Here is a 26829-nt window from a genome sequence, read left to right as displayed (position 1 = left end):
CATACTTCCCATCACACAAAATACGAAAAAAATATATGCTCAAGGGTGAAGATTTAATAAAATCAGGGTTTTTTTCCCTACATAGAACATTCTTCAGCGAAATTGGTTTCTTTCTTGTATGGCAGTAAAGAATACAATACTATTACAGTTTGGTGACACTGCATTGATTTGTGCTAAGGAGTCAGTTTTACCCACCACTTCTTTTGCATTACCAATGCAAAGGTCAACACAGGATTAAAAAAAAAAAAGCGGGGGAGCAGGGAGGAATAACATATTAGTAGTATTATGAAAATATCAGACCAGGGCTCTGCAGATCAAACTCTGAGAAATGCTATTATAGAGCACACTCTCTATATGGTAGTGATAGAAGGACCTCTTGCTTTGATGTCAATGCTACATACTCCCTGCTCGAGAGCAGCCACTGAAAACACAATGTCTACAGGCGCAAGCAAGTATACCATAAATCAGTGAAACTGGCCAGATGGGGGATGTAGTGAGGTAAGGTGAGCAGGTGTGACAAGAGCAGCTGCTATTCAGCTCTAGCTAACTGCTGCTATAGAAGAACATCTGTCAAATGATGCCATCTTCAGATTTTTGTAAAGCTGGAAATCTGGAATATTCTATGATATTGTTCTCATTTTTAAATGCTAATGTGGATTCAGATAATTTTTTTAAATATGCAGATCAACTAAAACACCTAGATCACATATCTACATATTCTGTCTCAGAGAGTATTCTATAGTTACTAGAAAAATGGCATAAAATAAATGGCAAAAACTACAATAATGTTCCTTCAGGTCCTCTAGCAAGCAGGGTAGAAAAAAGTGAGACCAAGTTTCATGAAAGATAACCATATATACAGGTATTATTATATATTAACCTATCCTACTTATATAATGGTCCTAGAGTGTTTCAGCTGAGACTCTGGAAGCCCCCCCAAATTATTCTCAGGTCATTAATTCAGGTCATTAATGAATCATTATACAATGGCTTTATATAAGATCTTGTTATCTAGCAAGTGACTCAAAGTACTGAGACAACTGAAGAATAACCAAGGGAAATTAATTAAAAGAAAATGCATTATTTCATCCTTCCCTGGAGTGTCAGGTCCAGTCCTTATACACACCCACAGTATAACTAATACAAGAACTCTAAAACACCGCTTCCTCCTTTCCTTCAATAAGTCAAGACTGCTCCCACTTCAAGGACTTTGCACTTGCCGTATCCGCAGTTTGCCCCTCAGATCTTTGCTTGGCTACTTCCTCGGTCATTCAGACCTCAGCTCAAAGTGCAATCCTTCCTCTGAGTACCCTACTGTTATTTATTGTCAACATCTCCCAAAAGAATGAGCTTCCAAGGAACAGAGAAGATCTCTTATATTCCCACCACTTAGAACAACTCCTGATTTACAGTACCTATATACATTTGTTGGTTGGATACATGAATGAATGAAATATTTTTGAATCAACTTTGCTGCAGTCTCCTTCTACTCCTATACAGACTACCAGATTAACAAACCTAAAGTATAGCTCTGAATAATGTATATTATATTTAAAGAACAAACTCATAAGTCTAGCACTCAAGACTCTGTAAAATTGTCCCAAACTGCTTTTCTAGTCTTACTTCGGTCAATCTAGAGACTGGGCTCACCTATCTCCATATTTTTGCTTTTCTCTCTCACCAGATCACTCTGTAACCTATGTCTGCCTATTAAAATTATACCCTTTCTTCACAAACCATCATAACAGGCTCCGCCTTCCTGTAACATCTGCTATCCATATGCAGATGACTTTTTCTTTCTTTGTACTAGTACTCCAGCTTCTACCATTTGAGTTACTTGAGTTACCTGTGTAATTAGGTTAACCACACTGCACACTCCTGACACCTCCTCCCTCCATTAAACTCCTTGTGGGCAGAGACCATGACTTAGTCATACTGGAACCCCCCGAAAGATCTGGCACTGTATTTTGCCACTTAGCGCTGAAGAGAATTGCTCTCCCATGGTGCCCACATCCTCCTGATTTACCGAATTCATTCTGTTAGTCTTCATTTGAATTAAATCTTTCTTACTAGGAAAGATCATTTTTACCATTCCTTTAAAAATGAAACATTTTCTAATAATAAACATAGTTTGCGTTGTCCAATGTAGTTTGGATTACACATGATCCATCCATGCATCTTTGCTGCAGTACACTGTGGCAAGTAGAAAAGGTCAAGAAAAAAAAAGTCAGTGGCAAAGAAGATAAGGGCATACATCAAAGCCCAATCATTCCAACATGACTTAATTCCCTTTCAAATACTGCTGTCAACACAAAGCATGTTTCACCTGTTTACAAGCTATGTGGACATATTAATCTCTAGTATTTTCCTCTGTTACGAAAACAATTTAATTTAAATGCTTAGCATACTCCAACAAAGTGGGCAACTCATCCATTACTGGATTCATGAAGCATGTTTGCATTCCTAAACGACTCTAGCTATCACTCTGTGACCAACTCCACAGCCAATTTCCTACTAAACTCAGGTCTGAAGTGAAATGCAATCTTACCAACCCCTTTGAGATACTTAGTTGCACTGGGGCAAATATCTAATCTCACTTTTACTATATTACTTTCTTATCCAAAACCTTTAATGCTTTTTGCTTTGCTTATACAACGCAACTCATTTTTTTTTTTTTTTTTTTGCGGTACGCGGGCCTCTCACTGTTGTGGCCTCTCCCATTGCGGAGCACAGGCTCCGGACGCGCAGGCTCAGCGGCCATGGCTCACGGGCCCAGCGTCTCCGCGGCATGTGGGATCTTCCCGGACCGGGGCACGAACCCATGTCCCCTGCATCGGCAGGCGGACTCTCAACCACTGCGCCACCAGGGAAGCCCTCAAATGATTTCTGATTACAAGCCTACAGTTCAAAACCACATGGCTTCTTTGCTTTCTCCTGCTATGATTTTATCCTAACACTTAGGTAAATAAACAGGTATTCTCTTGATTCTTTTCTTCCTTTCACTCATACCCTCATGCATAACTTCCATGTTACATTTCAACCACTTTCCTATCTCAGTTAAGGATGAGTTCTCCAAGTCTTTCCTCAACAGTATGTCCTCAGAAAGAACAAAGAAAACCATCTATACATTGCTGACAAATGGCACACATCATTCTGCAGACCACCTCAAAAATAAGATACGTATAAAATTTGTCAAATACTGTAGCTAAATAGCAATATCAGAATTTTCTGGCGCCCTTACTATGTATCAGGGACTGAAATATCAGATAAGTACTAAATAAGTAATAATCCCCTTTCTACACTACAAGTATTTGCAAAAGGTATATTTTTCAGTGTAAAGAAAAACTACAAATGTCTCCTATAACTTTTCAGCAGAAAAAAGTTCAAATATATTATACAAGTTCTTTTTCCCTTACTAATATTATCACAGGAATTCATCAAAGAACATACTATAACAATACAGATAACTGCTACAGGACTTAGAAGCTTAATACTGGAAGGCAGATTTCATTCTGCCCGCTAAAACAAGGAACCATAAAGAATGTACTGAGGGACTTCCCTGGTGGTGCAGTGGTTAAGAATCCGCCTGCCAATGCAGGGGACACGGGTTCGAGCCCTGGTCAGGGAAGATCCCACATGCCGCGGAGCAACTAAGCCCATACGTCACAACTACTGAGCCTGCACGCCACAATTACTGAGCCCGAGTGCCACAACTACTGAAGCTCATGCACCTAGAGCCCGTGCTCTGCAACGAGAAGCCACCCAATGAGAAGCCCGCGAACCACAACGAAGAGTAGCCCCCACTCGCCGCAACTAGAGAAAAGCCTGCGTGCAGCAACAAAGACCCAAGGCAGCCAAAAATAAAAGTAAATAAATAAAATTTTTTAAATTTATTTAAAAATTTAAAAAAAGAATATTGAGTTAATTACTATAAAAGAGGACAGAGGTTAAAAAAAAGAGGACAGATGTAGATTTTAAAATTTTATGAAGTTCTTGACTTGAACTTCTGAATGGTATAGGTAATTAAAAAGATTCCTCTTAGCAATATATCTGATTCCTAATGCTATAATTTTACTCGCTTTGGGCAATATAAACTCCTTTTGACAGTCAACTATGGTAAGAGTAGTACATACAGACCAATAAATATTTTATTGCTTATAATCAGTATCACAGTCATTAGTTGTCTAAAGAAATAAAACATTTCTGACAGCCTCAAATGTAAAGATTCTAATATGAAAAATTATATGACTGCCTATAAAGTTTACTGGTAGTTCAAGTCCCCACGTCCAATTAAAATAATTTTTTGTATTACCTACTTAACCAAAAAAACTTAAAACTGAAATATAGATTAAAGGTAAGAAAGGATAAAAACAATAAAAATACAAAAGTGATTTGAAAAATCCCACAAACCATCTAAAACTTAGGCTTAAAGTAGTAGTGTTTGCCTTTAGAAAATATTATTGAGACATGGAGATAATCTAGTAAAATCAATCTGGCCAATAAACTATACTTAGGGTGACCACAAAATTTACATCCAACCTGAGACATTTGCAAGAGTGAAAGGGAGTACTATTTATAAGTATGCCTGGACAAGAGGCATAAGCCAGGATTGTTTCAAGCAAAGACAGACTTATAACTTGCCTTTCCAAAACACCTTTAAAGATAAATGATTCCATTTAACCAACAGAAGGCAGAAGGTTACAGGAAAAGCCAACACTTAAAACATGTTCCCTTACAATATGTCATATTGAATATTAATCTTAATTAAAGAGTAACATTTTTCAGAAACCAGTACTAGTAATCAAGCCCCTCTGTTTTCTTACATGGAGACTTAACTGACTATTCTAGAGCTACAGCAACTCTAGTTTACCAAAATTTTAAAAATAATAATAAAAGTTAAACATTTAAACATGGGCTGGGCATCATTCTAAGCACCTTATAAATTAGCTCATTTAGTCTTCATAACAGAAACTTTCATCCCTGAAAGACAGAGACTTTTACTGCTATTTTACAGATAAGAGAACTAAAGGATAGAGGTAAAGTAACCCACCATGGTTCAAGGAAATGGGGAAGCGGAGGATTCCAGGGCATGTTCTTCTCTACTGCACTATATTACCACTACAGCTCCTTTACTGGGAGGACTGGAAGCCCATGACTTTCCCTAAGTACACAGAATAGAGTGGAGCTCTAAAGTGTCTGCACTCAGTGAGTAGAGTTAGAGTGAACAGGGTTAAGCAGTTGTGATGTAATTTCTTGTACATTTTTCTCTATCACTGGCAAGTTGTCAGTAAAACACAGGCCTGGGAAATATCTATTACTTGTTTTGTTTGTTTACAAATTTATTTATTTATATTTGGCCGCGTTGGGTCTTTGTTGCTGCGCGTGGGCTTTCTCTAGTTGCAACGAGCTGGGGGGGAGGGGTGCTACTCTTCGTTGCAGTGCGCAGGCTCCTCATTGCAGTGGCTTCTCTTGTTGCAGAGCACGGGCTCCAGTAATTGTGGCACGCCAGCTCAGTAGTTGTGGCTCGCAGGCTCTAGAGCGCCAGCTCAGTAGTTGTGGCACACGGGCTTAGTTGCTCCGCGGCATGTGGGATCTTCCCAGACCAGGTCTTGAAACCGTGTCCCCTGCACTGGCAGGCTGATTCTTAACCACTGTGGCACCAGGGAAGTCCCTCTATTACTTGTGATAAAGAGAAACCCATTTATCCCACTCTTAGGATAGTGTTCTAACCCGTGCTATGGGCTATTGAAGGTTATTAAAGGGTGAGGATGACAATAATGATTATGATGGTAGTTAACACTGATGGTGTACATACAATGTGTCAAGCACTGTTCCAAGCTCAGTAACATATTAACTAACACAATCATCCTAACAACCTTATGAGGTAGGTACTTCTTTCAAAACAGAAAACTGATATGCTGGTGAGCTTGCTCAAGGACACACAGCAAACAACAGAACTTGGATTGAAACCCATGCACTTAACCACTACATTATTTCATAGCAATTGTATTTTCCCAGTGGTAAATTCATATAATAAGCTGTGCTATACCAGAGTTCTACTATGTTACATCATAAAACAAGAGTTGTTAGTTTTGACGACTAGGTCACAGAATCAAGTTTTGATAACTGTTTGCTATGTGAATATAGGTAAGTTACATAATATGTTTTGTTTCCTCGTAAATAAAAGGCAAATGTTAGATTCTACCTCTAAGATCCCTTCTAGTGAAAATATTATTTCTCTGAATGAAAATTTTATATCAAGTCTGTAACCACAATACAAACTATCCTCTGAAAACGTCTGATTTTCAAAAATCTATTTCTGCCAAAGTACCAGACAAGATTATTAGTTACGTGCTCCCTTTTAAAAATGATACATATTTAAATACATATTTAAATATGAATTGTTATGATGAGCAAAAAATATAAGGAATTAATTTCACTGTGTTGGGGATTTAAGTAGGAATAATTAAGTCACTTGCTAAACTTTGTCCTGTAAATCTGCCTCCAAAGGAAAGATATCTGGTGTGAAATTCAAGCATCGGTACTTTTGCTTTGTAAATGAGTGTTTTATCATATTTTTGTATAAAATATTTGATAACAAAAAACTTTCTGGACTCTAGTTTTTTATTATGCCTTAAGGTCAATTTTCCCTTTTATAGGAAGAGAACCAGTGTTGTTACTCAAGAAAAATAGGAAAATGACTTGGCTTACCACATTTGTTTTATAACCGACATTTAGGAACATAATGCACAGAGTAAAAAACAAACACTACTTGTCCTGAAACCAGGTGTATCTTAGAAAATAGATAAAAATTGAAGAACAAAAGTAGTACTAAATATAACCATTCAACTAATATGAACCCATGGTACTGCCTTTAAAAAATGCCGATAAAGTATACATATCAATATCAAATGTTCCATGGCATTTTACTCAATTAGAAAATGCTATAACATACAGAAGTTCATGATGATTCAACATCAGACCCCCTCAGTCCTTTGGGGCTTATCTGTCTTCCTTTCAGTTTCTTTAACTGCACGCTGTAATAATTGGGTGGTGGCTCAGAGTAGTTTTGCTGAAGACCTCCTTATTCTCCCTTGCTGGTTTACAATGATGCTAGTACCAAGATGCTTTACACTCAGTAAATCTTAATGAACATATCAAATATCACAAAACACCTTCCATCCCCAACTCAGGATGGTAAGAACAAAGGAAAAATAGCCTCAGGATCTTCCAAAAAGCTACATTCTTTCTAAGGAAATAATAATAGTAATAACTAATAGCTATATAGCACTACTCCAAATATCAGGCACCGTAGTATTCTACTTATCTTACAAATTCATTTAGTCCCCAAAACAATCCTATACAGGTGCTAAGTTATTCTCAATATGCAGATGAAAAAACTAATGCCCAGAGAAACTAAGGCCCAGGGCAGTGAAATACTTGCTTGAGGGTCAAAAATACTAAGAATTCAACTGCATCTTTAAAATTCTATTAAAGATTTTTAGTTGACCAAATGAGGAAATAAACAACAAATTATCAAAATTGATGATGAAAAAGCTACTATTTATTGAGTGGTATACCAGTACTTATTTAAGACAATCCTCAAACAATTTAAGAAGTAAGCATTGTTACATTCATTTTATAAATCAAAACAGTGAGGCGAAGAGAAAGTCCTTGTCCAAGGTCACAGACTAGAAATCAGCAGGGCCAAGATATGAACCCAACTCTGAGAAACTCCAAAGCCTGGCTTTTTCCATTATGCGTTTCCCAAACTTCAGATTCTTGCATACCACCATCACAAGCTCTGCCATGTCTACAGGCCACTTGTGCTATTATGTTCTTAATATTTCTTCTTTAAATCAAGACACTTTAAAAACTTAATAAATTTATTTTAGAAGGAAAATGTATCACTATATAAATGGAAATTAAGTATCACCTGAGATAAATAGAAAATAACAAAAACAGTAATACGTTCAATGAAAACAAAACTGTCATTTAATTTCAGCCAAAATACCACTGTCTGCAAAAAAACCTGTTCTTTATTAAGAGAGTTACCTGTGTTAGAAAGGTGTTAAAAACTTACAAGTAACAAACCGAAACTTCCTCCTTAATCAGATTTGAAAAACAATTCAAAAGGAATAGCTCACTATGTGCTTTCGCATTTGTTGGGTACATAGCCCACACTTTGGGAAACAAATCATAAGGCTGCTCTACTGCCTCCCTTTAATTCAGTATGCAGCTATGTCTGCAGTCTTTCTTGCACTCGTAACATTTTAGAGAATGCTCTAACAAGAAACGTAGGCACACTGTTATAATTAGTAGCCACAGAAATGCCTCAGCCTCAGCAAAATGCTCCCCTCTTAAGTACGCACAATGTTCAAAGTACACAGTAGGCCCTAGGAGGCATGTAAAGTTTTAACACACATCCCCTATTCTTAAGAAACTTCTAACCTAGCTGAAAACATAACATACAAATGACAAAGATAAGCTATTATGTAAGGCTGTAATCTTATACACTGAAATGGCTGGTGTTTTGAACACAAGTTTTGCCATCTGATGGAGCTGGATCTGAATTCCAGCTTATGTCAAGCATGTAGCCTCTGGAGCCCCAGGTTTCTCAGTTATAAAACGGAAATAATATATATTCTCTAAGTTTAAAATTAAACATATGCCAAATAGTTCAATGCCTGACCCATAGCAGGTGCTATGTAATTAATACTTGTATCTGTAAGAATTAGAGAGAAGTTACTATGGGTTGGAAATATTTGTTAGGAAAAAAAAAAAAAAAAAGCCTAACCTGGATGTTAAAGAATGGACAGGTTTTTGGGTAAGTCAAGATGGGCATTCAAACTGGGGGGGTGCCAACAGGTCAAAGTAGGAATTGTAGTGTGGTTAGGTAGTAAACTGGACCAAACTAGATGGAGCGGGTTCTAAATGCCAGACTAATCTTTACTGAGCACTTCTGAAGAGTATCATATAAGTTTTCAGAAATTCGCTTTTTTGTTCTTTAGCAATTACAGAAAACCTAGTTAAGACTTAGGAGGCTACTGCAGTAGTGTAGCAATAACATAGTCAGAGCTCAGAAAATAATTAATGCAAAGGACAGAAAAGGATGATTGAGATTTTTCAGAGAAAGAAAATCTCAAGGACTTTGTAGGCTGAATGTTAAGAAAAGGGGTCAAAGCTGACTCTACACAAGAGAAAGACACAGTAGGAAGATAGGATGCTTAAAGATATAAAATAACATAATAATTTAGCATCACAGAGAACAAAAAGAAGAGATAATATCCACCAAGAATTAATTCAGTATCAATTACAAGGGAGATGATAAAACAGAATGAAACCTAAGAAAATATTACGGGACTTGGTGGCTAGGATAAAGGTGAACCTTAAGAATATCTTTTTTTTTTCTTTTTTTTTTTTTTTTTAAGGGGTAGGGTAGGAGGAACAGAAAAAAGTTAGGCTACTAGTACAGACAGTAGAGAAGAAATCTGGGCCATTTGTTACTTGGCAGTAAAAGAAAAATAGAAAGGCAGATAGATGGGTGTACAGTCAAATAAATAACACAGGAAGCAAAAAGGAACACTATTAGAAAATAACCATTATACAATACAATTAGTAATTTTGACAATTCTGTTTTTTCCCTTTGTTAGGTGTGAGAAACACAAGTTTGGATTCACTCCAGAAACAAGTCTTAGGGGTAATCTACAGAAATGTGATTAGGGAAGTAAAAGATTTCTATCTCTACGAGTTTTAAATTGTGGGTAGTAATAGAAAACCTAACTATAAATTCCTTTCCTCTGGTTATTAAATCCTCAGCTTCCTGAAGGCAGGCACAGAATACAGTAGGTTCTTAGATTTCAAAGGTTAACATCAGTAGTTTCTACTATTCCTGTGAGATTTACATTGACCGTGACAAGTAGTATAATCTGTAACTGTGACACGGCACAAATCTCAATGGCCTGTGCTAGGGAATGTGCAATCGCTGTCATGTGAGTGTACCCAGCACCCTCCCTCTAAATGGATTTGTGGTCTTCTCCTTTCAGCCAGGTACACTGGAACTGGACAGAAGCTGTGCTTTATTATATTTTATAAAGAAAATATAAGCAACAGTGCCAAGATTCCACCATGATTTATTTTAGTTGCCAATAAATTCCTATTTTGTTTCCTTTAAACTTCTTACATTCTGCTATTAAAAAAAAAAAGAATAGGGAAAAAAGCATTCTGAAAGGGAGGGAGAGGGAACTGGCAATGTTGGTCAGCAAAGCTGCAAAGTCAAAACTCCGAGAATTCTGTGCTATTTGTTCCTGTTCTTGCTGCCTCCTTCTCTTCTCATGCCCAGAATACTGACTGGGGTGGGGAGAGAGTACCCATAGCACTAGCAGTGGAACATCCAAGGCTGCAAGCTTCACCACCCGTACTTTTTACTTTCCTGGGTGAGGACCCCAGAAGTGCCTTAATTCGTCACCCCAATCACATCCATATATGCACAGCAATAGCAGAGCTAAGCAACTGGCTTCCCTAAATAGTTAGCTCTGTTTTATAAACATCTACTATGTGCTTTTGCTGCTCTAGATAATCATGAGGTCATGAAAGAAAAGAAACCTGAATGTTATTTACGGTTTACTTATAATATTTACTTATAATATTGTTGGGATGTAAATATCCTGGAAAAGCAGTCAAGCAATGACATAAACGAACAAAAAGCAGTAACAGTGCAAAACACATACAGAAGGATAGGCAGGAGGCAAATGAGAGTCAGAGAGAAGGTAAGGTTGTTCAAATGACATTTCCAAACATATAAAAACTAAGGCACGTTTTTAATAAAAGGGGGAGGATGGAAGCACGGAAGCCGGGGGAGGGTACCGCAGATGAAGAAAGTTAACATGATGAGGAAAAAAAACCTAACAAGTAACTGTGAGAAACAGAAAACAGATCTGCTAGAACACAAAGTCCACATTAGAAGAATAATCAGAAACAAGATTGTGAGAAGTGGGAGTGAGTTGGTAGATAACTTTTAAGGCTGGGTAAGCATGACTACTCAGATTTGATATGCTCTCCCTACTGCCAAGCATTTTACGAGAATGCTATGCTTTCCTCCAAAAGAGTCAACTAAATTAAATGAGAAACTACTGACCTGTTTCCTTATTTAGATTACTTATCTACCACTATTTGCTAGTTGTCATGTTCAAGAATTAGAAATTATACTTCTGAAAGGCAGAGAATCTCATGTGAGTTTATTACTAAACTATGGTATCTTTAAAAATAAAAAATTAAAAACATCCTTGAGGTACAATGGCTTAAAGAACAGTTATTAATATGCATGCTCACCATATCTGACTAAAGCCACCTGAACAACTTCAAAAGTATTAATATTAACTGGCTTATTCACAGTCTAACTGGAAGATCTATATAATCAGGTCTCAGAGGCTCCATATTGTTCAAAAAGGCTCATTCCCTGTCGTTTGGAATTTTTTAAGTGGTATGACAAAATGAAGAGGTTAGGCTAGGACCCATCAAGGTACTGATGAAGAGCGAAGCCCTGCAGCACCAATTAACCAGTCCAATAAGATCTGGGTGCCTAGCACAAGCAGAGTGATCTGAGGAAAACAAGAATAAGCTAACGCTTGCCTTCAAATTGCCTGTCACCTATCAAGGATAACATACACACACGAACAGGAAGCTAGAAGTACAAGTTGTATATACAAGTACAAACATATACAACAGTATGGGAAGATTACAGAAAGGGGGTTATCTGGTAGAGAGGATTAGGGGAAAGTTCAAAGAAGCAGGATGTCAAACCATCGGTTTGGCCAGAAACTTCATTCGGGGTTTTCCGTTTTCTTTCTAATTCCATGAAAACAGTACAACATTGTCTTTTATGAACATCAAGATTTTCCTTGATGATTCAGATTTTTTTTATCACATCTGGGATAAAATTTTTGAAGGAAACTAAAGGACTATAAAAAATGAGTTAGTTTGCAAATATCTCAAATATCTCAATATAGAGAACTCATCAAGAGAAGGATATGCTCTGGATCCTAAGGAAAAATACTGAATAAATAAAACCTCAGTAACAGTGTAGAGAATGTAAAAGAAAAACCAAGTATGAATTAGTTCAAAGTCTAAATTAGAACACATTTTTGAAAGAGTAATGTACCAACTTGTCAGGAAGCAATCCGACTTCCACTCATGCCTCCATGAAACCCAATATTGAGTTTGGTAGCATGTGACAGATGACTCTTTCCATAACTCTCCTTCCTTTCTTTGTTTCTCTGCTTTCCCTCCAATGCCTCAGGCAGCTACTACCTCAGGCTTCCTTTTGCTCTCTCCTTCCTTTAACTCCACAAGTTCATCCTGGCTGATCTTATTTATACCAATGGCGTAAACTGCCACTCCTATGCTAAGGAGAGCAAAACCAGGTTACCAAGGACCCTCTCCTAAGTTTCAGTCCTCTGGAGAAGCAGGTCCTCATAAAGTCAAACAAATTAATGTTATCTAGATTTCCTAGAGGAGACATTGACTAAGTCGGCCTTGGCGGATGAAAGTATTCTGTTTAGCCATCTTTTAGAATGTTATTTGTGTTGTAGAGTGTTATTTGTATTCTATATAAAAACAGTTTAAAATTTTATCCCTTTATTTCAATAAAATTATTAATTTACTCAGCAAACTACCGAAAATAAACAATGGCATCTAAGTAAATGTAGCAGAAGGACCTATTTTTAAGTTTTATTTGCAAAACTATCGCAAGACACGCTGCTGAAAGACATGGATAAACCGGACTTGTTATAATAACTCTTAGAACCTAACAAGACTCACAGCAGTACAGGGACTACACAAGCTGGTGTGGGGACCTCAGCGTGATCTGTAAATGTCAAGTAACTCTAAAGAAGAAATTGGGGAATTTAAAATATTGAGAGATATAGTAGATGGTAAAGATATGAGCATGGAAGTGGGATAATAAGTATTTAATCATATAATATTTAGGAAGTAGAGCAAAGTGGTTAAGAAAAGGACTACTTAAATCTAAGCTCTACCATTTTCGAGCTGTGTGACCTTGTATTAAGCTACTTGTCCTTTCTTTATCTTCATTTTAAAAGCAGGGATAGTAAACTGTACCCACTTCACAAATTAATATTTGTAAAGGGGTGCAAACAGTACCTGACATACAGTAGGCAGTACACTGGCATTTATTATTACTATTATTATTTGAATTGGGTGCAATATATATTCAAGCTAGTGACAAGCAAACATATTTGGGGGGAAAAAAAGGATAAATCCATGATCACTCATTCAACACTCAACAAATGTTAACTACCAACAATGTGCCAGAGATATAGTTGTGACCAGATAGGAACAATGACCCCCTGCTAGGTTCTTGGAGCTTAGGAGAAAGATTTAAGTTTTCCAGAAGAGCAGGAACCATGTCTCTTCCATTCACCTCTGCATACTCCATGCCGCTGGTGCACACCCTGATGCATAATAGATGTTTAATAATATTTGTTGAATTAATGATGTAATTGTAAGATATTAAATAGAAGAAAGTACTCTGAATATATGGAAAGCAGAATTCAACAGAACCATCCCTGAAGAAATGGTACAGCAATGCTCCAGGATAACTCACCCTCAAGGAATTTTTCCACACATCTAATTGTTGAGGATCATGAGAGCATTCAATTTCTTATTAATTAAATGGGGATAACAATATCTGTCAGACTTATATTATAAAGATTAAAAGAGATCTTGCGTTAAATGAGAAGCACAAAGCTGCAACGAGATGCTGATGGGAAAGCGTAGGCTAGTCTGTTCTAGCTCTGAGGCACATTCCTCAGCTAAATGCAATTTCTTTGCCTTGGAGGTTGCTTGCAAACAGCTAAGACCTCTTACTTTAAATGTGCAAATGCCTTTTGGGTTTAACAACCATGGTTCAATTCTCTGGAGGCTGGACTAAGTTCAGGTAAAGAGACGTTACACTTCCTCATCCACCCTGCCTTCCTAACAGTCTCAAGAGAGTTTCAGAAAATTTCTTAAGTCGTAAGTGAGAATACCTAAATCTCTACACAAAAGTGCAATTTACCATCTACTCTGAAAGGACATTTCAAATACACTAAGTTAAGTTTGCATCCCTCATTTCTATTGAATAGCCTCATTCAGGAACCACCACCAAGTCTGCACAAGCTTCTAAAGCCACCCAGCTGCTGCTCTCAAGCTTTCAAATGCCCACTAAACCTTGCTGCCCAGATGGACTGAACATGACATGGATGTGCTCACTCAGCACATCCAAATTCAGCACATTGCCTTCAACTAAACTAGGCCCCCCCTCCTCACTTCTTTATTTCCATTAATGGTTATCATCATTCTGCAAGCCAAGTAGGCTCAAAACCTCAGAATTATCCTTTATTTTAGTATTTTGGTGGTAAACTTCACTTCAGGAGTAAAAATCCTCTAATTACACCATGAAAGGGAGAAACACAAAGCATTATTGATAGGATCAAAGGATTGAGGGCAGTGTAGTAAGTTCAATGCAACAAAAACAACAAAACGTATAAAGCTAGGTTTGAAGAACAATGGGGAGATTTTTACTACCATTAAAGCCAAGATCCTACAAATTATGAATTTTCCTTAATAGAGCAGAGCTCGAGTGAACGACGCTTCTCTGATCACCCTCTAAGAGCCAGGCACTACACTAGGTTTACATGTTACTTCACTGTGGTATTACGAAACTTTTGGATTTGGTATCATCCTCAGCCTACAGATGAAGAAATGGGAGTCTTCAAAGGGGGTTAATTAAGTTACTCGCTCAGAGCAAGAAAGTTAATAAGCACTGAGGTGGAGATTCAAATCTAGAACTGTCACATTCCTAAGTCTGTGCAATTTTGACCATACTCAATACTTGCTGACGCAGAAAATTACAAGGGTGTTGTAAGTAAATACTTTTCTATGAAATATAATTAAGTGCTTTAGAAAAAATATGAATTCTTCTAAATCAACTATTAATAACATACAATACCAATAAACACTGTAGTTTAAGCAGTCAAACCTCTGATCCTTCTAGTCACAAATGAGACAAGAAAAATCAAAAACACTCTTGAATAGTTTCTAGACAATAATTTCTTTTCGTAAGGACACAGATATTCCTATTTCCACATACAACGTTTTATATAATCCACAGACAAGAAGCAATAATCACTCTTAGATCAGCACTCTTAGCAGCTATTTTTTATCCAAAGGAGCACATTAATATAGGGACTTCTCTGGTGGCGCAGTAGATAAGAATCGCCTGCCAGTGCAGGGGACATGGGTTCAATCCCAGGTTTGCTTAGATCCCCCATGCCGTGGAGCAACTAAGCCCATGAGCCACAACTACTGAGCCTGTGCTCTAGAGCCCGTGCGCCACAACTACTGAAACCCACGCGCCTAGAGCCCGTGCTCCGCAACAAGAGAAGCCACTGCGAGGAGAAGCCCGCGCACCGCAACGAAGAGTAGCCCCCGCTCGCCGCAACTAGAGAGAGCCCACACACAGCAACAAAGACCCAACGCAGCCAAAATAAATAAAAATATTAAATCTTCAAAAAAATATATATATTTCCATTATTCCATATCACAATTTTTTCAACCCCTTCTTAATCTATTAATTAATGTACTTATTTATACCCAGTTGTAATGAATCTTCATATGGCAATCTCTTCCATACATAATATCTATCGATATATCACCTTTCATATGATATTCAAAACACAAATGCGTAACCAAATGCCAGATTACATTAAGTTACACTGAGGTTTTGTAATTAAAATTATATAGACAGCACAGAGTCCTTTATTCTCTACCACACTCACCTGCGCATTCTCCAAGATGACTATTTCATGCATTCCCCTCACTCTCCAAATTATTAAAGTTTTAATTTACAGCTTTGAGGTATAATTTATACATCACAAAATTCAACCGTAAGTGTACAATTCATTGAGCTTTAAGAAAATTTATAGAGTTGTGCATCATCACTACAATCCAATCTTGGAACTTTTCCATCACATCACCCCCAAAATTTTCCTCCAGAGTGTTTCCACTCCTGCCCTGGCCTCAGGTATCCACTGTTCTGTTTTCTGTATAGATTTGCCTTTTCTAGACATTTCATATAAATGCAACCACACAATACGTACTCTTTTCTGTTTGGCTTCTGTCACTTATCAGGTTTTTGATATTCATCTTTGTTGTAGCATTTACCAGTAATTTGTTCCTCCTTATTATAGAACAGTATTCCATTGTATGGATATACCATATTTTGTTTATCACCATTTGAGGGACATTTGGATTGCTTTCCAATTTTTGACTATTGTGAATAATACTGCTAAAATGGACATTTACAATTCTTTGTGTGCACACATCTTCGTTTCTGTTGGATAGACTCCTAAGCGCGGAACTGCTGGTTTGTATGGTAAGCATATGTTTAACTTTTTAAGAAAAAGCCAAACTTTTCCAAAATGGCTGTACCATTTACCTTTCCAAGAGCAGTGTATAGGATTCCAGTTTCTCCACAATACCAGTAATAGGTAATGTCAGTTTTAAATTATAGCTGTTTAAGTGGGTGTGTTACAATATATCATTGCGATTTAACTTGCATTTCCTTAATGACTAATGATGTTGAACATCATTTCATATGCTTATTGGCCCTTTATAATATCTTCTTTGGTGAAATACCTACTAAAGTCTTTTGCCCATTTTTTAATTGGATTTTTTTCTGCATAACTGAGTTGTAAGATTTCTTTATATATTCTAGATTAAAGACCTTTACCAAGTTTGTAATATTCAAATATTTTCTGAGAGTCTGTGGCTTGTCTTTTTATTTTCTTAAGTATCTTCTGAAGTGTAACAAGTTCTAAAACTTCATTAAAGAAGTCCAATTTATCAGTTTTTTCTTTAATGATCCATGCATTTGGTGCCATATCTAAGAACTCTGCCTAACACAGGGTCACAAAGATTTTCTCCTATGTAATATTTAGAATTTTTATAGCTTTAGGTTTTCCAATTACAAATTGACAAAGTCTATGATTTATTTTGAGATAATTTCATGTACGGTGTAAAGTATATAAAACAGTATATCTAAATCCATTTTTTAAAACATACAAACATCCAATTGTTCCAGCACCATTTGTTGAAAAGACTATCCCTTCCCCATTGAACTCTTCTGGCACTTTTTCAAAAACCAAGTGATCATAAATATAAGGGTTAATTTCTGGACTTTCAATTCTGCTCCACTGACCTATAATGCTTATCCTTATGCCAATCACACTGTCTTGATCACTGTAGATAAGTTTTAAAATTAGACAGGGTAACTCTCCTATTTTGTTTTCAAAAATGCTTTGGCTATTCTAGATCCTCTGCATTTCCTTACAAATTTTAGGATCAGCTTGACAATTTCTACAAGAGTCTACTGGAATTTTGACAGGTATTTTACTGAATCTATAGATCAATTTGGGGAACTGCCATCTTAACATTCTATCTTCCAATCTATGAATACAGACTATCTCTCCATTTATTTAAAAAAAAAAATCTTTATTTAGGGGAATTCCCTGGTGGTCCAGTGGTTGGGACTCCACGCTCTCACCGCCGAGGGTCTGAGTTCAATCCCTGGTCGGGGAACTAGGATACCACAGGCTGCACGGTGCAGCCAAAAAAAAAAAAAAAAAAAAAAAAACGTACTTAATTTCTCTCAGTAATGTTTTGTAATATAAACATCTTGGTGCTCTTTTTTTGTTAAGTTTATTCCTAAGTATTTTATTCTTTTTGATGTTACTGTGACTAGATTATTTTTTCCCTTTCTCTCCTCCTTTTGAAATTGTGGAAGTTATCTGTTTCCTATCAAAGAACTGCTGTCCTGTGCCATCAGGATCCTAGACCATTCTTGCTTTCTCAAGGACTTCTCTCCTCATCTTCCTTCCTTCCCGTATTAATCCTAACAACTAAAACCATGCTGCAATATTTCTTATATACTCAAAAAATCAAAGACTTCCTTCACATCCTCATACTTCCGCTTTGGCCCCATGTCTGTTTCCTTTAACTTCTTTAAACCCAATTTCTAGTTCCTGGGCCACTGTGTATCCCTCAAGTCACTCAAATCTGGCTTCCACCTCTACCAGTCTATGACACTGGCTCATTATGGTCACTGATGACCTTTAGGTTGCCAAATCCAACAGCCATATTTGTGCCCATATCTTCTCAACCTCTCAGCCAAACTCAATAGTTAAGTATCCCTTTCTTGAAATACTTGCATTACTTGGTATCCATGACATGATCCAATATATATTCCCAATTTCCCTACAACCACTCGAGCTGTCCTTCTTAGCTTCCTTCCTAGAGGGCTTCCAGTTTACCCAACTTAGAAATGTGCAGTGTTCCTCAGGTTTCTATTTCTAACCAATCCTTCTCTTCTCTCTATAGTCTCTTCTTCAGTGATTTCACCTATTTGCATGGCTTTGAATATCACTAACACACTGGTAAGCTTCAAACTGACATCTCCAAGCCAAATATCTCTGAGTTCCTCAAGATTTGATGATCCTCTCTGATAGAGGCCTTCTTAACGATCTCACAGGCTTCTGAGAACTTACGATTGATAAAAGAAAACTCCCAAATTCACCATTACCTTCCACCCAAATAAAACAAAAAACCCTGAAAAACCCATTCGTCTTCCAGGCATCCAATAATGGTGACTTCCGGCAACATCCCTGAATGTTTCCCCCGGTTATATTCTATATCCAATCCATTATCACATCCTCCTATTTCTACCTACAAATATCTCAAATATGTCCACTCCTCTCCACCTACCGCATCACTAACATAAGCCATCATGGTCTCCTACCTGAACTACTGCATATCCAGTGGCCAACCTGTTTCTGCTTGCCCCAATGTTCTCTTCTCTACACAGCAGGGTAACCTTTGATAAATATACTTTGGATGCTGCCACTCCCCTGAATATAAACTTTCAGTCTTTTATAATCCAAACTCTTTATCCCTGTGTACAAGGCCCTGCAGCATGTGGCCCCTGCCATTCTCCCCTCTTGCCCATAATGCTCCAGCTTTTCATCTCCTCAAACACACAGAGTTCTTCACATGCTCTTCAGGCCCTTTGAGTGCTCATTCCTTCTATGTGAAACATCTCATTCTCACTCCCTTACCACGTCCCCGTCTCCTCAGAGAGGCCTTCCCTTATACCTAAGTAGGTCCACATAGCCTCCCATGATTCCCCATTAATACAGTTCTTTTCCTTTTTAACATTACCACAAGTTATAATCCATGAAGGCAGGGAAGATTTCTGAGTTTTCACCACTGCATACACACCCTTGAGTATAAATAGTAGCCATGAAGAAATATTTCCTGAAAATATACAAAACTGACTTAAGACCTACGTTCAGCTTTCCCAGGTCTGTCTGCTCTTCCTTAAAACTGTCTTAATGTAGAGGTCCATGGGATGAGCTTGACTAGGTTGGGGGAAGGCTGGCTATCTCAAATTATATGCAAATTTTTGCGTAACTATGTTTTCTAAGCAGATGTCCAGCATGTGCAACAGGAATCTCTCTCTCTTTTTTTTAACATCTTTATTGGAGTATAATTGCTTTGCAGTGGTTAGTTGCTGCTGTATAACAAAGTGAATCAGCTATACATATATATATATATATCCCCATATCTCCTCCCTCTTGTGTCTCCCTCCCATCCTCCCTATCCCACCCCTCTAGGTGGACACAAAACACCGAGCTGATCTCCCTGTGCTATGCGGCTGCTTCCCACTAGCTATCTATTTTACGTTTGGTAGTGTATATATGTCCATGCCACTCTTTCACTTCGTCCCAGCTTACCCTTCCCCCTCCCTGTGTCCTCAGGTCCATTCTCTATGTCTGCATCTTTATTCCTGTCCTGCCCCTAGGTTCTTCATAACCTTTTTTTTTTTTTTAGATTCCATATATATGTGTTAGCATATGTTATTTGTTTTTCTCTTTCTGACTTACTTCACTCTGTATGACAGACTCTAGGTCCACCCGCCTCACTACAAATAACTCAATTTCGTTTCTTTTTATGGCTGAGTAATATTCCATTGTATATATGTGCCATATCTTCTTTATCCATTCATCTGTCGATGGACACTTAGGTGTGCAACAGGAATCTCAAAGGAATCCACAACCAAAAAAGAGGTTAGACGGAAATACAGTCTAATAAATTCGGTCTTCATCATTTAACAAAAGAGGCTTAAATTCCATATAGAGTCAACTCTTAAAACAAAATGAAGAGATGTGGTTTTAAGACTTTTAAGTCCTATAATTTATCAAACTGCAATAAAATTTGGTATATGGTATGAACTTAAAGAAAAGATTTCTGAAGCAAAATTATTACAACCTGATTTTTATGTCATGCCTATATATGCAACCCATCAACCATAAATTCCTTACATAGAGGCAGAGGGAAATGACAAATCAAGATGCAGCTATCACAGGAAAGGCTACAGAAAATGAAACATGTATCAGGGAAAACATCAGAAATGCCAAGTCTTACCCATTTCAAATTTCCACCGGCCAGACACTGTGAAGAACTAAGTACCACGGACATTAAAACACTTTCATCAGTTCCCTCTTATATATATACTCACTTCAGCATTCTAGGCAAGAGTCTCCTCTTCAAATCTCCCGAAGTGTGTAAAAGAAATCAATTCCAGTTTCAAAATAGCGTATCAACTAATTTCAAGTCTGTGTGGCTACTTTCTTGAGGATGTGGCTGGACAGAGTGGCCATCCCTACACTGTAACCTCTCCTTTGAAAACCCCAATTCAATCATTTCCATGGTGAGAACTAAAATCCAGGCATTAAAGTGACTTGTTCAAGGTCAGGGCTGGAACTTGCCTTCCATGTTTAGTTCTCCTTACATCAACTTCTCACACTCTTTTAGAGCTCTGTCAAAATGCCTAGCTCGAATTCTCAAGATACTAAGACTCTAACTCTGGCCTACTGGCTAAAAAAGAGAAGACTAAAAGTACATTATGATATAGGAAAGAAAAAAACTTTAAGTAAATATGACACTACAGAGAGCCATGAAGTATGACTTCTTTCACAAACAGTATGTTTTTCAACTGTGTAAAGTGTCTGTTCAAGGTAAGATTATTTTTATAGTTTGTTATAATTTTTTTAGTGATTACAAACAGACAAAATCACTACTCCAGAACAACAAACCTGACATTTATTTCATTAAGTATTAAGTTTGTAACTTTCAATGCATAAATGAGGCTCTGCTTCTCTATTTTAATCCTATCTCTAATGAGTAGATCACATAATTGAACAAATTTCAAGAGAGACAAAATGGTTTGTTTCATTGTCATCACTTTTCCTCCATTAAACTAACGTGTTATTCAAATATTCTACCAAGATATTGCTCAACACAAATGAACTGAAAGATTTTCTCAGCCTCATTTATAGGATACATTGCTTATAATCTTCAATAAAAGAACAGTTAGTACTAGAACCTTTTATCAAGCTATTATTCATTCAAAGTCTGTATGAAGTTTTAAAGCTTTTCCCAAAGATGAAATTTTAAGTAAAAGCTAGAAAAGCATCCTGATTAGTGTAGTAAATAGCATACCTTCCCTAATGTTTAAAAAACAAAATAATTCTGAAGAAGATTATTTTTAAGCCACTGAATATCTTCTCGCTCAGCAGACAGCAAAATTCCTCATGATTAAATCCTATGAAGCAGATTTTTCTCCCCCTCGTCCTGTTCCCCTCTGGTGTGGAGCATAATTCTATAAAGCTTTAGCTCACTCGCTTTAGCTATTAACACACTGTCTCCCCAAAACAAACTCTTAAACTCAGAACAGGTTTTACTCTGGTATTCCAAAACAAGTGTAATGAACGTTTCTCAAGATGTTTGACAGTTGTAGCAATGTAAAACTCAGGATACCAACTACAAGAATCTTCCTATTTCTCTTAAGTGGCTGTGTTTTCAGACATCATCATACATAAAATTATTTATTTTGCAAAGGAGGAAATCCACATATAACTCAAAATCAAATAATTTTAAGTCTCTACTCTTCATAAGAACTATGGGCAAACCAATCACATGAACAGTGAAAAGCAGGAAAGAGCTGAGAGGTGGCAAGAAATAATGGTAAAGGAGAAGTACTCTATTCACTAACTAGTCATTTTTGTTTGTTTTGTTTTGAATTTTGTTTTATTTACTTTTTTATACAGTAGGTTCTTATTAGTCATCAATTTTTATACACATCAGTGTATACAACTAACCAGTTATTTAACTTCTCTGCCTATCAAGTTCCTAGTTAATAAACAAGAATACTCCTCGCTTCTCAGGGTTCTTACAAGATCAAGTGAGTTCCTGCATGAAAATGATCTGCCCAGTAAAAGAACATAACAGGCACTCAATAAACGCCAGCTCCTTCCTCCTTCAGTTCTGGGCCCTCTGTTCTTTGTCCTCTATACTCACTCCCCCAGATGACTCAGCCTTCTCATGACTTTTATTAACAAATGCTGAAAACTACCACATCAGTCAAAGCCCTGATGTGTAAATGCATGCCTACCCTGTGAGAAGCTGTCTGGCCTCTACCTCCAAGATACTCAGGTGATAAAGAGGAGAGACCCCAAACATGTGAATTTCACTGTAATAACCGGCACTCAGGGTGGACAAATCACACATTTCCAACTGTCCCCTGGAGATTTGCACTGCCGTCTCAAAATGCCTGAAATCAAACTCATTATCAACTTTTTAAAATCAGGCCCTCTTCCTGCCCCTTTTCTAATTGTGAGTGGTGTCCAACAGAGAGTAACACTTGCCCTACTCGTCTCTCATCAAAATATCACCAGACAACCCAAGCCCATCAGGTCTACCTTCATAATCTCTACTTTATCTTCAGCCTCATTTTCTGTCCCACTGTCACCACCAGAGTCCACATTAGGTTTTCTGAATCTTGGCACTGCTGACGTTTTGGGGCAGGTGATTGTCTGCTGTAGGGGCTGTTCTGTGCATTGCAGGCTGTTTTAGCAGCGCTCCTGCCTCTACCTACTAGAGGCCAGAACTGCTTCCTCTCCCTGAGTTACAACAAGCAAAACTGTCTCCAAATGCCTCCTGGGGGGCAGAATCACGCTCCCCGCAGTGTCCCCCACTCCCATATTTGAGTCCCATAGCCCAGTATGTGCGAGACAATCAGTCCCCAAATTTGTCTCCAGTTTCTTTCCTCTACTTCCAGATGCTCTGATCTTCTAAATGCCTCCTAAAGCACTGCTTTTACGAGTCAGTTCTCTTAAATCTACAACTCCCTGCCACCTTCACAATTAGTTCAAAGCTCTCCACCCAGCCTTGATAATCTGGTCTCAATGAAACATTATCCCACAAAGCACCTCACATTGCGGCTACCCAGCAGCCCTTCAATAACACAGACCTGTTCATCCAGCCCCTCCTTTCTGTTCTACTGCTGTCACCCTGGTTTGGGTGCCCAGTACCTAGCATCCATTCCGGATCACTGCTCGAGCCTCCTTCCCCACCCTCTACTCTCTCCTTCACTCAAAGTCAAAAACTATCATTGGGGCTTCCCTGGTGGTGCAGTGGTTGGAAGTTCGCCTGCCGATGCAGGGGACACGGGTTCACGGGTTCGTGCCCCGGTCCGGGAAGATCCCACATGCCGCGGAGAGGCTGGGCCCGTGAGCCATGGCCGCTGAGCCTGTGCGTCCGGAGCCTGTGCTCCGCAACGGGAGAGGCCACAACAGTGAGAGGCCCGCGTACCGCAAAAAAAAGAAAACAAAAACAAAACAAACAAAGAAAACTATCATTGAGTCTCCATTGCCTACTGAAATATGAAATCTGCCTGTTCTTTAGAATCTTTCCTACCGTGGTCTCTTTCTGACTCTATGTTCCAGTATCGCCAAAACATACTCTAGCTTCAGCAAAACCTGTCTATCTGTTAGTCCTTGCAAAGGCTCCTTCCCACACCTTCCACCTTTGGTCGTGTTTTTTCTCTGCCTGGAAGTCCTCTTCATCCCTCCACACTAATATAAGGTCCACCTGAATTAAGTCAAGAGGCCTTTCCTGGTCATACCTTCCTTTATCCTCTCTTAGGGCATTCACATTGCTTTATGTTACACATGTGTATTCCTGTAGTTTACAAGGTCCTTGCGAACTTCTTACTCCTGTTTGGATGCCCTGCAATGCCTCGCCCAGTGCTAAGTAAAAACTGAACATTACACGTGAGTTGCCCCAAATGTTTCCCGCTTAAGAAGCAAGGGAGGGCTGTGTTTTCAGACAATGCTGAACTTCCATAAGGGAATTGTCCATATTCCTCTTTTGTTCCACATTTTATGTGTTAGGCCAATTTTTAAGTTAACTGCCTGCAAAATACCCAGAAAGCTATAAGAATTCTGCTTCTGCTTCAGGGAGTTCCCAGTTTCCAACGTGTAACTGAATCCTGACTATTTACGCTATTTAAGTTCTCTCTTTATACAAAAAGGCAACAGAAATTTATTTTTGAGTGTTAATAAATTGAGCACAACATGAAAATAACTTGGATTGGATTAAACATATTTTAAGCAAAGGTTAATTAATGCTAATTTGCATCCTGAATAACATAAAGTCTTAAAGTCTTCATGCACTCTTTTTTTTTAACAACATGCACTCTTAAAAATATGAAAGTCAGTTTATTTCAGCTCCCCCCACCCCAGACATAATAAGCCGAATAGAACACGGGAGTTTTCCCCTTAATTTTAGTTTTTTAATGACTTGAAAGTATTTCTACAAAAAGAGCAAAATCATTACTGAGCATGTTCTGACCAGACCTACTCCTATAAGTGTAACTCCAAAGCCATATGGGGAGCGTAGAGTACCCGCACAGCCGTGGACCCCGTTTTGTATGCCCTTGAGCTAAGAATGATTTTTACATTTTTAAAGGGCTGTAAGAATGAAAACAAAGAATATACATAAAGAGACTGTATGTGGCCAGCAGAGCGTAAAATACTTACTTTGTTTTCAGCAGAATGAATATGAGACTCCTAGCTGTTGGTATGTAAGACACCGAACTTTTCCTCCCAAAATTTTTAAAAAGCAACGTAAAACAAACAAGATTATGCGAAAAGACAGAACTCATTCAATTTAGTCATAGCTAGTGCACAGGTAACTTCTAAAACAGAGGCCTTGGGGACATTTTTATATTTCCCAGAATTTTTGTTAGAAGCACACTTACGCTTGAAGAGTTGAGAGCGCTTGGCCCAAAGCCACACTGGGGGTTAACAGAGTGCGGTCAAGGACCCAGGTGTGAAAAGTCCTCATTCAGGGCTCTCCGCAGTGCACTACATCATACCTATGCACGTGGCTCTAAGTTCTGGAGATCTGGATAACTGGCTTGGATCACCATAAAGATGAAGCTTAAAACCTGTTTCTGATATGTTGTTTAGACAGACTCTCACTAGCAGCTTTGCATCATTAAACACAGAGTAACATCAATGTTCACCACATACATTAGAGAGAACTTCCAGGAAGCCTTCTATTTTAAAAGCAGACGTGATGAAGAAAGCTTAAAACTTACTCTGCTTGCTCCTCTAGGGCTACAGATTGAGGCAAATATGCACCTTTGACTTCCAGTTGCTCAATACTTACCTCCCAACCCAATCCACAAATTCCACCAAGTGCTATCGAATGCCAATCGAAAAACTACCCAGTTTACATCAGCCACGCATCCTATAAAGTTCTTTTCATAGCTACTTGCAAACTACTAGCTAAAAGTTCTAATTTTTTAATCTCCCTAAGAATTGAGCTTCCTTAAAATATATAAAAGTAGGTACCAGGATCTAGGATTCAAAGACATGGTTAACAATCCAAGATCTTTCATCTGAAGTTGCTCTTCCAGTGTTGAAAAACACAGATTCTGAGGGGCAGCCGAGAGATACAGGACTTACGCTCTCCAGAGATAATACACAGACCCCCCCCCAACCCCACCCCCATCGTATCTTTGAATGACTTTTGTCCTCGAAGAGCGACCCCCTTCCCCTCGCGAGTCCGGGCCTTCCGGGCACCTGCGGCTCCGGTCCGCAGCGGAGAAACCCGGGGAAACCTGCCCACAGCCGGCCCTTCTGGAAACGGCGCCCACTCCCACCTCGAGGAGGCTGGCGGCTGGAGGCCCGAGCCGCCGGGAAGCGACACCTCGGCGGCCGGCCGACCCCCCGGACGCGGCGGACGGGGACGGCGGCGGCGTTACCTGGTGGACCACGTCGTTGGGCAGCTGTGCGGCCCGGAACAGCTCCAGCACCCGCCCGTGGGCCGCCACCTTCTTGGTGCTCTCGCTGTCGCAGTAGGAGAAGAGATCCGAGTAGTATTTCTGCTCCGCATCGCTCAGCGTTAAACCTTCCATCTTCGCCTCCGCTCACAGCCACCCCGCCCCGCATGCAACACCCGGGGCCCGGCCCCGCGACGCCGGGACGGCGGGGACTGCGCGCCGCCCGGCCGCCTCCTCCTTGCCCCCCGAAGCGGCGGGGAGCCCCGGCCTCGCGCGCGCGCCGGGGGCGTCCGAGCCACAGGGCCCGGAGGTCGCGGGGAGGGGGCCCGGCTGGGCTCGGCGCGCCGCCGCCTAAGAGGCTCCGCCTCGGCGGCCGCGGGGAGGGCGCGGGGAAGGAGGCGGGGGCCGCGGCGGCGCGAGGCCCGGGCGGACTCCGCCACCACCCCCGCCGCGGGTTCGAGTCTCCCCGGCTCCCCGCCGCTTCCCCCCAGACTTCCCGCCTCGCCTGCCCCTTCCGTCCACGCCCCCGGAGAGGCAGCACTTCCCGGAAAAGTTGTGGGGCTCCTAAAGTTTCGGGGGCT

At 39.2% G+C, this 26829-nt stretch overlaps 1 protein-coding gene across 10 annotated transcripts in view; it reads right to left on the bottom strand.

Moving 5' to 3' along the window:
* REPS1 (RALBP1 associated Eps domain containing 1) overlaps nt 1–26508 on the bottom strand; it is a 72922-nt gene extending 46414 nt beyond the window's left edge. For all 10 annotated transcript variants that reach the window (XM_060029878.1, XM_060029883.1, XM_060029888.1 and 7 more), the window contains exon 1: nt 26231–26508. In XM_060029878.1, coding sequence (XP_059885861.1) covers nt 26231–26383 — 153 coding nt within the window. In that variant the 5' untranslated portion in view covers nt 26384–26508. The remainder of the gene's footprint in view (nt 1–26230) is intronic.
* Nucleotides 26509–26829: the final 321 nt, after the last annotated feature.

The sequence above is a fragment of the Delphinus delphis genome, chromosome 14 (genome assembly GCF_949987515.2).
Source record: "Delphinus delphis chromosome 14, mDelDel1.2, whole genome shotgun sequence".
In the NCBI taxonomy this organism is placed as follows: Eukaryota; Metazoa; Chordata; class Mammalia; order Artiodactyla; family Delphinidae; genus Delphinus; species Delphinus delphis.
The sequence above is the reverse complement of the archived record's forward strand: the minus strand, read 5'-3'. Positions and strand labels throughout refer to the sequence as shown.